The sequence below is a fragment of the Stenella coeruleoalba genome (assembly GCF_951394435.1).
Source record: "Stenella coeruleoalba genome assembly, chromosome: 8".
Classification (NCBI taxonomy): Eukaryota; Metazoa; Chordata; class Mammalia; order Artiodactyla; family Delphinidae; genus Stenella; species Stenella coeruleoalba.
This window is the reverse complement of record NC_137154.1, coordinates 14061962-14076402: the sequence shown is the minus strand read 5'-3', so window position 1 is coordinate 14076402 and position 14441 is coordinate 14061962. Positions and strand designations below refer to the sequence as shown.

At 35.1% G+C, this 14441-nt stretch overlaps 1 protein-coding gene across 21 annotated transcripts in view; it reads right to left on the bottom strand.

The window, feature by feature from the left end:
- Positions 1 to 14441, bottom strand: part of PHF21A (PHD finger protein 21A) — a 197164-nt gene that overhangs the window by 150498 nt on the left and 32225 nt on the right. For all 21 annotated transcript variants that reach the window (XR_013829586.1, XR_013829587.1, XM_079930665.1 and 18 more), the window contains 3 exons: positions 8842 to 8985; positions 4695 to 4727; positions 2454 to 2519 (listed from right to left, as the gene is read on the bottom strand). Coding sequence is in view for 19 of the 21 variants with exons in the window: in XM_079930665.1 (XP_079786791.1) it covers positions 2454 to 2519; positions 4695 to 4727; positions 8842 to 8895 (153 nt within the window). In the remaining 2 variants the exon portion in view is untranslated. The remainder of the gene's footprint in view (positions 1 to 2453; positions 2520 to 4694; positions 4728 to 8841; positions 8986 to 14441) is intronic.

The window sequence follows — 14441 nt, the reverse complement described above, 5'->3', positions numbered from 1 at the left end:
GAGTGCACCATTTTGTAATTAGTCTTGAGGAAGAAACAGAATAAGTATCAAAGACTGAGGTAGCAATAACAAATAAGAACTAATAAGTGCCTACTGTTAGAATCGGTGACTATCTGCAGTGTTTTATTTTTTAATAAAGCATAATAAGGGAACATATGCTTTTATTATTTCTATAATTAAGTTTTAAAGTGGATTTGGAACAATGATTATAGAAAAATGCATATAGGAAAAGAACGGAAACAAATATGACAAAGGGTTAATAGCTGTTAGTTCTTGAATATGACATTCTTTGAACTTTTCTGTATTTAAATTTTTTCTCATAACCAAAAACTTAATATTAAATTATTAGTCATGCGAGTAAGGTAATTCAGATTTCAGTTATTAAAGTAGAAGGAAAATCAGTAAGTTTTGCCAGAGGCTAAGTAGATCTTTTGAGAAGGAAAAACAAAAAGCTGGGCATACAGCATTGGGAGTTTGTTCTAAAATAAAACTATTTTAAACAAAATTATCAGTGTTTCATGTTGGAAATAGGTCTGAGGAAGGACAAGCTTTTGAATTTTATAGCTGTGCTTCCTTCAAGTACTATCCTACCTAAAAATGATACATATTCTGTTCTATCAAAAAGGTTGTTTCAACAGTTAAGCAAATACTTTAAAAACTGCCAAGACTGCATTTTAGTTTCTGACACTAGCTTTCTTTACTTTGTATACCTAAGATTTTCCTGATGCTACACGCATTTTTTAAAAGTCTAGGTTCTAAAATCCAAACTTAGTTCAGATGACAGAGTTTGCCACTTGATGAAACATCTTACTAAACATAAATGGTTGCAATGTTCTATTAAGTGAGGTACCTAGCAGAAAAAACATTAAAGAATAAAAAGTTACAGAAATAAACCAAATCTTTACATCAGTTCTCATAAAAATTTCAAATAAATGTACATTTTTTACAATTGCCCCATTTTCCCCAAATGTAGCCTTAGGTTGTCTTAACTTTGTGATAACATCCCCTATCCCCTACTCCACTAATCAGTTCTCACCTTCTTTCCCTGCTAGAACACGTGAATTTTTCAGCAAAAGTGACTCATTCATTGGCATCTTGTCAAACTAACCCTGAAATTTTAAGGAGGCTCAGTGCTAACAGAATTTTAAAGCTAGAACATTTTCACTAACACACATCATTTTGACTTTAGAGAAATGAATCACTTTCAGAGCCAAATACATCTAACAAACTCTGTTTATATTTTTCCTTACAAATTGTTCTCCACCATGTTACCTCCTCCCAATTTTAGTTTGGCAATTCCATAATCTAAAATACCTCTTATTTCTGAAGAAGGCAAGATGGGGGAATGCAGAAGCATTAGAATAGGAGAGGGAAGAAAAAAGCAATTGTTCACTAAGCTTGGAAAAAGATTCTATTCTGAAACGTTAATGATTCGTATCTATTCCACATAGTTCTCAAAATTTATTTCTCCCCTTAGTTAAATGAAAACACAATACAATACATAATATAAACACAGTCAGGAATCTCCAGGAATAAATTACTCTCATTGCTATTATTTCACTAAATAAAAGTTTTAAAAAAAACACAAAAATCAATAACTGAGAACTATATAGCTAAAAATCTTCAATAAGATATCACTAGTATAAACTATCAATTGCAAATCACCTCATCATTTTGGTTCACACATTCATCTACTCCAAAACCACCCCTTTTAACCAGAGGGAGAGTGGTAGGGAAGGAACAAGAAAACAAATGCTTTGTCAGATTACCACGGACATTTACTTATAGCTCTATCAATTGTCACACTCCACCTGGTGGCAGGAGCTGCCTGAATTGGCGAAGTGGAGGTCATTATACAAGAAATTCCAAAGAACACTTTCCAGATGTCCCTGGGAAAAAAAGCAAGATGTTCTTTTTCTGTCCTATATAGAATATATCTAACAAGGCTCCACCAAAGTTTTTTCACATAATAGTAGGTCAATATCTAACAAAGATTAACATAAAGGAATGACAATGATCAGAATGGGAGATCTACACTTAGAGCAATCTACTTACAACCACTCCACGTTAAGTTCAGTGTCATCTCAAGCCTTTAAAACAGGTAACAAGGCACATCCAGCAACTCTAAGATTCTCTATCACATACTCCCACTAACTTTCTCTGCCCCTATCCTCTATGGGTAAACTATAGAGTTTAATTAACACAGTTAACAGCAGCCTGCCACCCTGCTTTTAGATATTCGCCAGTAACATATACCCATGGGGTACTCTAGAGACTGACTTCAACCAAAAATAAAAATAGATAAACAGATCTCAAACAAAATTAAAACTGAGTCTGGCTGCCCACACTTATTTTCACACATGAGGAAAAATAGCAGTTCTCCTAGAAGCCTCGAGCAGACATATCTTTAGAACACAATGTTAAAAATATGCCCCCCCTCCTTTTTCCCCTACCTGTTTCTCACTCAAAGCTGTGATTTTGGCTTGAAGTTCATGAAGCTGTTTCTTTAAATCAGCATTCTGATTGGAAAGAAAAAATATCTGTGAGGAAGATATTTCATTTGTTAACAGAAGAGTAGCGAGATGACTTTATGCAAACTGTATTACAAATGATGAAGCAATCTTAAGCATTTAGCCAATCATATTTGTCATGCATTAAACTGTAGTCATATTACCACCACCCAGTGCATAGATCCTAAATGTAGGTTGCTAACACTAGAACAGGGGTAAGCTCCTTTGCAACTGCAAGAAGTTTTATATTTCAGCGTTTTGTACTGTAATACTACTCCTTTCTACTAAAATAGTTATTCTTCATAAGAAGTAACAGTTGACAGAAAACCTAAAGCTCCACTAATCAGTTGTAAGTATGAACACACTGCATGCTTAACGGCATTATCAGTAAAAAAAAAAAAAAAGGTTTTTCTCTGCTTGCCCTCTCCCTTATTTAGTAGAGTACATTTGTTATTTTAGCCTAGATTTGAAAAGCTGTCAGTGCTGCAACTGCCTTAAACACTACATCATTCAAATTAACATACTGACTACCAGGGCAACTTCTCAGTTCTAAAATGTTAGGAATCAGAAAAGAATACTCTTTTAAATGAGATACACTGAGCGTGCTTGTCTTTTACTCACATGAGAGAAAAATCCAAAATTAAAGTTTTCAAAAGCTTAATGTAACAGGATCACTAGCAGATTGAATACCACCCCAATGAGAGACTACTTTTCCTTCGTCCTTTCACATGCAATTCTTTCAATTCATCCTGCCAGGTCTTCTGACAGGGTCGGGGCATACATCCTCCCCTTCACGTTTACTCCATGTGGTCTTTTTTGTGACAGCATGTGAAATAAGACCTCTCTAATGAGATCACCCACAAGCCTGTCCAGCAACTTACTGCCCCCTCAGATTCTTCACATTAAGACTGCTCTGTTACATGACTGCCAGCTGTATCAGAAATGCTGAAGTTTTCTAACAATATTTCAGTTGCTGATAACATAGGTTACCATATTAAATACAAAAGCGTCTATTCATCTAAGGTCTACTGACTCTTGGTTCCCTAAACCTAATTTAAATTATAATATATATTAAAAAAATTAAAATGGAGGAGCTTCTCAAAGAAGTTGGACTGTCAAACAAGAGTTAAGTGGATATCACTGCCAGCTCTCAGAATCAATGGTTTGTGTTAAAGACACAACAGTTAAGCCACTGGGGGCTAACTTCGTAGAAATGAATATTATTTCCCACTTCTAAAAATCAATCTGCCTCAGTACCATTCTTTAATCCAAGAAGCTTTTTTACTTAACTTTACAATGAGGCATGTATGGTATGTTTAACAAGCTAAAAAAAAAAAAATGTGTGTGTACATATACAAATATACATATACACACACACACCCCCCACCATCAATGGGTCTAGGCAGGTGTTCTGTGAACAGATTATGAGTAAACAAATGCAAGGGAGAAATCCTGAGCATGCCTGAATAAATACTCTCCACACTTATGACCCACTGTCTAATTGCTGCAAAAGACACTGCCTGAACAATAAATATACTAATTAAAGACAAGATAAATTTTTAGGAAGATTTCTCTTCAGGGATAGAAAATAAAATGCCTGAGCCAAAAACCCCTATGAGACTTTAAAGAAAAGGTAACACCTGATGAATTACTATATAAGGTTCTTTAAAACCCTCTCTAAGGGCTCTTTCAAAAATGAAATTTTTAAAAATGCTTTAAAAAAATTATTCTAAAATTCTATTCTGAACATAGTGAGATTAAGTACTTAAATGTTCTATACTATAAACTATGAGAAAATAAAAATGGTTCTGGGCCATATTCAATAATTCTGAGATTACAGAAAGCCTTGCAAACTCTGATTTTGAGTAAGTGGGCTTGTGGAAATGAAATTTAAGCTATATGAAGAGTATTAACTCTCAATTCTTTTTCCTAAAATATTCAAAGCAATTAGCATAAGATACAAGCAAAATAACAGTAACAAAGATGAAATAATAACTATATTATAATAGAATGACTGGAGCTTTCTTAATTCTTATAAATGAAGACCAATGTACTAAAAAAAATTGCTGTTACAGACGAGATAATTTCTAAAACCTAAGTATTGCCTGTATTTTAATATTTTATGGTCACTTTATTTTAAATTATTTTTATTTAAAAATTAAATGAATAAAAGTAGTATTTTACCTGTGGATCCTGCTTCATTTGAGCAACCAGTTTCTGATAATAAAAAGAGAAAAAGAGCCATCAGTCTTACATATAAACTCACTATGGCTAATCAAGCTCAGTCCCCAAAATCTAGAGTGTTAAGCCCACACAAAAAAATGAGCAATACCACAATCAGAACAGACCAAAAGCTTCTGTGATCCATATAAAAAGTTAATGAAACACTCCTCTTAATAATAAAAAAAAAATCAAACTATCGCTTTATATTTGAAACGAAGAGCTTCCTGCCTTTAAACAAATCTGGAGATGGGCTGGGGGAGGGGAGCTTTTAAAAGACAATTTAAATAAGCTGAATGCTCCAAAAGCCAAACGTCCCTTTAAAGGTTGTCATTGTCTAGAGTCCCAAGTAAGTCCTGGAAAGAAGGTGCTCCCGTACAAAAACAGGCCTGTCTGTATACAGCAAACAGATTTGGCGAGTCTGTGGGTGTGGTTCACAGAAGGAGCCTAGTGTCAGATGTGACTCTGCCACTGTCCTCTCTGTGGGGGGAGGGGGGATGTACTCAGTGGAGCAGTGATGCTCAGTATTTGAGAGTAAGGAAGCGAAGGAACAGTAATGCAAAATTCTACCTACCTGGGTTCCTGTGGGAAGGAGAGTATTACCAGAATACTGAATGAGAAAGACCTTTACTAGGGAACACATAAGTCCAAAAAATGAAAAACAAAGAAAAATGGATGTCAACTGACCTAACCCAACTTCCAAAAGCATCACGGCCCAAAGGTAACAATAACCAGGGACGGAAGAATTTGAAGCATAAAGGAATGTCAGAAGGCTGAGTCCTAAAAGTATCTAGGAATAAGCTGTTCTCCAAGTGAATTTTTCACATAGCTGAAAAATCTGTCCCTCTCTTTGGGTGACAAGACACTTTTAAAGTTTTTAGTCATAGGGACTTCCCTGGTAGTCCAGTGGTTAAGAATCCGCCTTCCAATGCAGGGGACATGGGTTCGATCCCTGGTTGGGGAACTAAGATCCCACAAGCTGCGGGGCAACTAAGCCTGCACACCGCACTATTGAACCCGCACACTCTGGAGCCCACACGCCACAACTAGAGAAGCCCGCATGCCGCGATGAAGAACCCACACACCACAACGAAGACCCAGCACAGTCATAAATAAATAAATAATAGTTTTTAGTCGTAAAATAAAACCTTTCTAAAATATATTATATACTTATCTGCCTTATTAAATAGAAAAAAAGCAGCATTTAATGACACTTAGAGGCATGATTACCTCAATATACTATTCTACAAACAATACAAAAAGGTCCTTACAATAAAGGCCCCAAACTGCTGTGTTCTAAAGAGTTCTTGTGCCTGCATTTGAGTTTTTCAGTCTACTCCTTAATGCCAAGCAGTCAGCTAGCAAATCTTGCTACTATTACTATGCCTCCCTCTAAGAGCCCCTGAACCCCAATTCCAATTTGCTACTTCTGAGCTGCTTTGTGATACACTCAGTGAAGTAATTCTAAGATGAGTGAATAGCCTAAGAAATCCCCCTTGAGTAAAATGTATAATCTTGTGTGACTTCTAACATTTATTCTAGCTTGTCAAAAACCTTACTTCAGGTGCTAAGGTATACATTTTGGATGGCTGAGACTGCCAACCATGTGACCTCCAAATACACAAGGTATATGTTACTACAGTCTACTTCATATATGACAGTGGTAACTCTTCTATATCCTGGTCTTAATCTACAAAATAGTAATAACACACATTCCAAGAACTCACGGAAATAGAAACATAAGGTTTTATACATATACATTTTTACTAATGCAGCCTAAAGGCTAGCCACATTCTTCAATGAAAAAAGTCCTTCATTTTCCTTTCTGCTTTTGCCACCAGGGAGTGGAGTACTACACTAAAGTTGCCTTTTTAAAGCTGAAAAAGGTTTTCCTCCACGACACTGAAATTTAAAAACTGATAACCAAAGTAAGTCTCTGCCTCTGGAGGAAATAAGTAAGCCAACTTTTCTACTATAATCAAGCAAGCTGCATTTCAGACCATTAGCGGCAGGACAGAACAAGCTGGGCAACTTAACTACACCATCCAAATCCCTAGTGACTTTAAGTGACGTTGTGTGTTATCAAAGTGAAGTTACTTTCTATTGTAAGAACGCAGCAATTTTTCATGAGAGTATAGTTTAAGCCAAGGGCTGGCAAACTACAGCCCACAGGCACCCTGCCTTTGTAAATAAAGTTTTACTGGGACACAGTCACACCCATCCATTTATACATTGTCTATGGCTGCCCTGTGTGTACAGCAGCAGAGCAGAGTTGTTGTGACAGAGACCATAAATGATGCCCATAGTATAAAATACTTCACCCTCTGGCCCTTTGCAAAAAGTCTGCTAACCTCTGCTTTATACTATTCTCTGTTCCATGTAGAGTAAAAATACTCCAAAAGTTAAAAAAATCTGCATAAGAATAATCAAAAAGGCAATTTCCCAAAAAAGATGAGATGCCCATCACAGGCCATTATTATGTAAACATTCATTCAATAACAACCACGTGTATGTCACTACTTTTTAAATCATCTCGGTCCATAAAGAACAAAAGTATACTTCTACCACAGCAACACCAGGTAGTTTCAGGACATACCTTCTATACAGTAAGCTCATTTTCAGCCCTAGTTTCCCTAAGTGGAAATGATGAAGGGGTGGCTTCTGCCCCAATATTTAGTCAAATGTACAATCTGACTTTGGCCTCAGCCTAATAGCCAGTGCTTACTTTGATGTCATTTCTGGCATCCCTGAACTTGTCATGATCAGTGATCATGTAGGTTACCATGTATCCAATCAGAATAACAGCATCAGATTTACAAGCAAGGCATGTCACTTGGATTTACTGTTAAAACTTTTTTTTTTTTTTTTTGGCCACACCGCGCAGCATGCGGGATCTTAGTTCCCTGACTAGGGATCAAACCTGTGCCCCCTGCAGTGGAAACGTGAAGTCTTAGCCACTGGACCACCCAGGAAGTCCCTATTATTAATACTTAAACTTTTTTTAATAGGAAAGGATTCTAAATATAACTGAAGTGAAATATCTTACATACTTTATATGTTAAAAGACTATCAACCAACACTGATAAACATAAATAAATGTTTATTACCATACAAACAAAATGCTATATAATAATTAAGGATGAATATAAAAGCTATTAATTTTATGCTAAAAAAATAGTTAAATATACAGGAAAATAATGTGAATATTGAGAGTGATAACTTTAGGAAGAATATTATATCCCTTTTGAGTCAATAAATGTAATTTTAAAATTTAAATTAGATTTTTAAACAATAAACGTTAAATTTTTTCATAATTATAATTTTTATAAAATTGGTATGCTTGAATTAAAAATATGAAACAAAAGTAATATTTAAGAACTCTAATTTTTAGTAATTTAGTTCAATTTAGTTCATGAGTCTTCCAAGAAAAGTCTTACTTTGACTTGTTCACGTCTTGTGAGGATGAACTAAAAGCAGAATATTAACTTTGCCATCTCAAAATTTCTTGAGAGGAGGAGTATGTCCCAAAATCACATATGAGTAAAAACTTCAGTATACATGGTAGTCAATTTAAATATGTCTTGTTATTTAAAATATGCAAGTTAACACAGGGAACTATATTCAATATCCTATGATAAACCATAATGAAAGAGAATACGAAAAAGAATGTATATATATGTATATATATGCATAACTGAATCACTTTGATGTACAGCAGAAATTAACACAACATTGTAAATCAACTATACTTCAATAAAGTAAATTTAGAAAAATAAACAAATAAAATATGCAAGTTAAGTCACACGAACAAAGTCCCTCAGATGAACCAAAAAACAGATAAAAAAGAGAGGTTTTTTTTTTAACACCTTCGCTATATGGAAAAGAATATTTTTAGTTCTTTTGTCTGGAAGAGAAGTCAGGAATATTTTATTAAAGTTCTCAAAAATATTACCAATGAGTTTGTTGAGTAGTAATAAAAGGCAAATAACATGACTCTTGGACAAGTGACTGAAAAACGATTAAAAGCTCTGCTAAAAATCAGAGATAGCCTGTTTACTAATTTAGCCATTACTAATAACATGATGCGGGAGAAGCCATGAATGCAACATACCTGGTGAACCTGAATTTCCACTTTAAGAGCCTCCTGTAGAGTCTGCAACTCCATCCTCTACCTTCTCCACTTTTTCTTATGTCTGCTAATTCTATAGTTTCTTCAGCCTCTGTTTAAAATAACAAACTCCTCTTCTTACTGCAGCTGTAGAGATCATAAAATGTTTTGGATCATTATGTTGGGTATAAAGGAAATATACGTTAGATAAAATAAATTACATTAGTCGAAATATTTCGTCGACTAAACACAGGGCAAAAACTTTCCCCAAACAGATTTCTTTCCAAAATGAGTAGTTTTTTCTGAATTGGCACCAAAACTTTCTGGGTTTTATTCTCTGAGCATTCCTCTAGAAAACACTTCAAATAAGTAAGAAATGAAAAAAAAATGTGTTTAATCTGGTCATGAAAACAGCTAAGCACTTACTAGGCGCTCAGCACCACGCTAGATACTACTTTCTGAGGATACAGAGCTGAACAAGACCTCTTCTGTCCTGGATGCGTTGGGAGTCTAGAGGGGGAGAGGACAACCATCCAGGACATGCTGTTCTTAGAAAGAGACACATAACAACATGATCATACATTTTTAACCATCACACAGAGTGAACTGGAGAGTTCAGGATCTCTCAGAGGTTAAAGAAGGCCAGAGTACTCTCACAATTTGGATGGCCTCTCACTCTATTTAAAAAATAAAGCAACTCAAAACAGGGGCAATTCTGGTATAATTTAAAGGTTTACATTTAACAAATTAATACTTAACACATTGCAATGAACTCTGCTTTCCACAAAGTTATGACAGGGATGTTAAAAAATAAATCGTGCACAACAAATGATGTGGGTCTAGCAATAGAACAGACTTTTCCAGCTATACAATGAACACCATCTTCTTTTCAAGCCTGCCGGTGCATCTCTTTGGCTGCATGTATAAATGCAGGTGGAGACAATGTCAAAAGTCTAGATTTGCAAATGTGAACCTTCCTATTCTGCTCTGCTCATCACTACTGCAAATTAAATTAACTCAATGGCTAATTTTTCTTTTCATTTTTTTTTCTTTTTTCTTGAACGTGGCCTTAGACATGATTTTAGGTACTGTCCCTGAAGCAAAAGTTTACTTGAATAAATTTAAACTTTACTTCTTTCTCCTTTCTTCCTTGAACCTATAAAACTTGTAGTTAGAGCAGCTTTCCAGCATTCTTACAAACTGAGGAAGGGAACAATCAGGGAGTTAGAAGAACTGTTACTCCTTATGCCAATTCAATGAGATTCATAATCTTTATACTTTCTAAAAATTATTTATCTATGGATAAATTCCTAAGTTTTCTTAAAAATTCTTTAAAACCTGATTTAACAGAGTTATAGGGAAATCATTAACTTCAGGCTGTAATCGTGTGAATATTAATCTTCATTATATTTGTTTAATCTCACTAGGCTTAAAACGTCATTGGCAATCTCTCCCCTAGGGCTTGTATACTATGTTATGTAATATCAAAATACTCTAACCTTTTTTTAAAAAAATAATGAATTTCAAAAGTGTAAAATTCCTTCAAAGTTGTATCTGTGGAGGCTAGAAAAGCCCCCGCATTATTATGGTACAATGATATTGTCAATCAAAAATTTTCACAGACGTAGTATGTTTAGGGAAGATAATTTGGAAAGTGTGATTTTGATGAACAAACCCAGGTTTTTCAGATATTTATTACCTTAAAAAATCTTTTGAACTACATAAATATCAGAATCATTAAGTTACTGATTTAGACCAAGGCTTTTGTTGTCATGTAAGTTTATTCTATACACTAAAGCAAATGTTAAAAAACTATACAGTCACTGTAATTTTAAATATTAAAGTAATCTCCCTACTCAAATTCCTGACTTATGTATGCATTAGAGTTCTTCCTGAAAACAGTACTTAAATTAGTTTTAAGGCTATCAGAAAATGTGTCCAAAACTGATTCCTTATAATTTTTGTCAAATTAAGTATCACCTTGAAGGGTATTTTCAACAACAGAAAGGCCATATTTTATTTTACTGGTAGCAACATATAATATCAAAGCTGAACTCAGCTCATAAACTCTGGAAACAAACAGCAGGTTAAAAACATGGAGAACTTAACAATATACACAAAAAAGGGTTAACATAATTTGTACAGTTACAGAGTGCTTACAAATTAACTACAAATTAATTTTTTTTAATTATGAAAAAGCAACTCACAGAAGAAATAAGAATGACCAACATGAAAAACATCTATTTTCAAGAGAGTCATAGAAATGTAAATTTAAGAAGACACGTTTTTGTCAATCAAACTGACAAAGATTTGTAAAAACAGTGATACTCTGAGCTGTCTAGAGTTTAGGTCAGGTGGCACTTTCATAATTTGCTATTAGTTATCTCTGAGCAGTAGCACTCAGGGTTATTTACTTTCTTCTTTTCAGAGTATCAATATTTTCCATGGAAAATATGTACTTATTTTTAAATAACAAAAAATTAACTTAGAATTGCTAGATAAAATATCAGAAAATTTTATACTGATGAAACAAAATGTTCAGGAAAAGAACAAGTAAAACCAGGGTTTAACCGGGAGGCTCCAAATGTCAGAGTGCCTCACAGGATAAGAAGCCTGCAACTCAAGTTACTGAGGAGGTGACAGCTTTTACTTCCTTCATCAGATTGTTGTCTGCTTATTAGAGACACACAAAGGCACAAAATTTTATTTGGCAAGGACACTAAATGCCAATTACTCATTTTATTTCAAGATAAAACTGAAGGGTTAAAAAAGGCAGTGACTTAGTAAAAAAAAACTTATGAAGGATTAGAAGATTCATTTGATATCTTTCTTCTTCATAAAAGTCTCTTTCTGAATAGCAGTTTTAAGAGACTGGTTTCTGCCTAAAGGAACAAGTTGTATACATATATATTCATAGCCTACAAAAACAAGGCAAGCACATGTTGAATCCTTTTAAAAAATATTTGGGGGCTTAGACACCTCATGCAGCCACCACGTGATGACCATTTGGAGGCAGTTTATAGCATTATAAAGAAGGTATTATTTGCTAAATTTATAAAAAGATGATTTAACATATTTCGACCAATTCTAGTAAGTTATAAATATCAGCTGCTGCAACATAAATATGAACAGACTCCTAAAACAGTTTATTGAGGTACAATGCCTTTCACCACCCATCAGCTCTAAATACTATCACCAGAGAAGACAAGTGCCGAACACAAAATACCAACGTTCGTTATATTGAAAACTGTACAAACGAACGGGACACCTAATAACCTCCCAGCTTCAAATAACAAAAACCCCAAAACATAAATAAAAACTCCACAAACCTAACAAACAAAATAATCAAATCCCACTAAAAAAAGGCAGATGTAATGTCTAGAAAGAACATTCACTGTCTCAAAAAAAAAAACAAAAAAAAAACCTGATTCCACTCACTGTGCAACCACTCTCAACTTTAGGTTTGTTTGCTTATAAATCAGGAAAATGGAAACGGTATCACCTATTTCATAAAATTGCTATGAGGTTTAAATTAGGTGAAGTTATATGAAAAGCCCTTTGTAAACTGTAAAATTCTATGCTATTCTTAACATACTTAATTTAACTCTTATTCATACACAAACTTTTATATCAACTTCTCAACACAGCATATTGCTGGAAAGGCTGTAGGCTTTCTTATTTTCAAATTCTCTAAGAAAGGGGCTTCTAACTATTTTATCTGGTTACAGTTCTGCTTGGAGATATGTGACCTCTAGGTCTTTCATTATGATTCTAATAATGTAGTAATGCTCTAATTCTGAATTTTTTACCAAAAATCACTGCTCTGTTCCTGAATTGATATAAAGCTTTTTCCAATCAAAACAACTCACCAACCAAGTTTCTTTTTTTTTAATTCTTCCTTCCTTCCTCCCTCCTTCCCTCCCTCCCTCCCTCTCTCTCTCTCTTTCTCTGCGTCCGGTCTTAGTTGCAGAATGCAGATTTTCGTTGAGTCATGTGGGATCTTTCACTGCGACACGTGGGCTTCTCTCTAGTTGTGGTGCGCAGGCTCCAGAGCACACGGGCGCTGTAGTTTTCGGCATGCAGGCTCTTTCATTGAGGCGCGCAAGCTCGGTAGTTGTGGCGCACGGGCTTAGTTGCCCCGCGGCATATGGGATCTTTAGTTTCCCAACCAGGGATCCAACCTTCGTCCCCTGCACTGGAAGGTGGATTCCTTACCACTGGACCACCAGGGAAGTCCCCAACCAAGTTTCTTTAACTAACAATAAGTCTGTAATACATTGTACCCCCGGACTGAATTCCTTAAAAATGAACAACTCAGTGTTCTCTATACCATATATCTACTTGGTGTAAGACCCCACTTTTGATCTATACTCTCAAAATTGTGTTTAGAGTAGGTTTAATTAAGTTTTTAAAATATGAAAAAGTAGAAAGCCTTGACAGATCTATGTATCCTTACTTGACAGATGCCTAATACTAAAACATCAGGTTTCAGTTTGTACTAAATACTTATTGCTTACTATGTATCTAATGTGCTAGGAGATAAAATGTATCTTTAACTTTTAACTAGTGCTAAAAATGATCACAAACGCCAAAAATAAAAACAATATTTTAACAGCTCTTATTGAAAACTAACATTTACTAACTTGAATCAATAAAATGACATTAAAAAACAATGTAACGTTTTTCTTATTTTCACGGTGATATTTCTTTGGTGACACTCTACAGATCAACAGAAAACACTGCTGCACAAAGAGCTTGATTTTAGAGGTCACCCTCTGAAGCTGGCAAGGTTACTATGCTCAAATCCTGTTATTACAGGTGTTGACAAAAGTCACCTCAGCTAGTAAGACTGATGTTTCCTAACCACTAAAATAAATTTATATGCACACATACACATACACACACACACACACACACACACACACACACACAATTAGGTTTATGGTATCTGAATGTATGGATGTCTTTGGGTATAAAATACGTATCTTCCTTTTCTCTGGTTATTTTGGGGGCAAGGGGGCCAGGTCCTCACTAAAGAAAAGGAACACCTACACAAGTCATACCATTCCAACACAAGGGTGTGGTATTTTCAGTCGAGTCAGGGTTTCCCCACAGCACCCTCTCCTACACAGGTCTGCTGCAGTGTCCTGCCCCTCTCCCTACCACCAGTGTTCACTCTAACATACAGGTTCTACATCAGCTTCCTGGGCCCAGGCCTGGTAGGCACACATACACTCTTCTAGTTCTCGCCTTTCTTTACAGAAATCAAGCATGTGTACTAAAATCTTCCCAACCATACCCAACAACAAGAAAGATGAAGTATATTTAAAAACTCACAGAAATTCAAAATGAAGGAGCCTGAAGAGTAGTATAGAAGCATAGTGACAATGAGGTCGAGATTTTAGAAATGGTTGCCACATTTACCAGAACGCTATTTAATGATAAAAAATAGTCCAGACAAGCCTGGCCAGAATCATATATATAATGACTACACAAAGGATAACATAAGAGGGTGTGGTGGTCTTAGTATAACCAATAAGTACTTAAGAGAAGTGGAAGTTATGGGAGAGAGATTTCAGATCAGTGTAAGGAAGAGCTAAGGA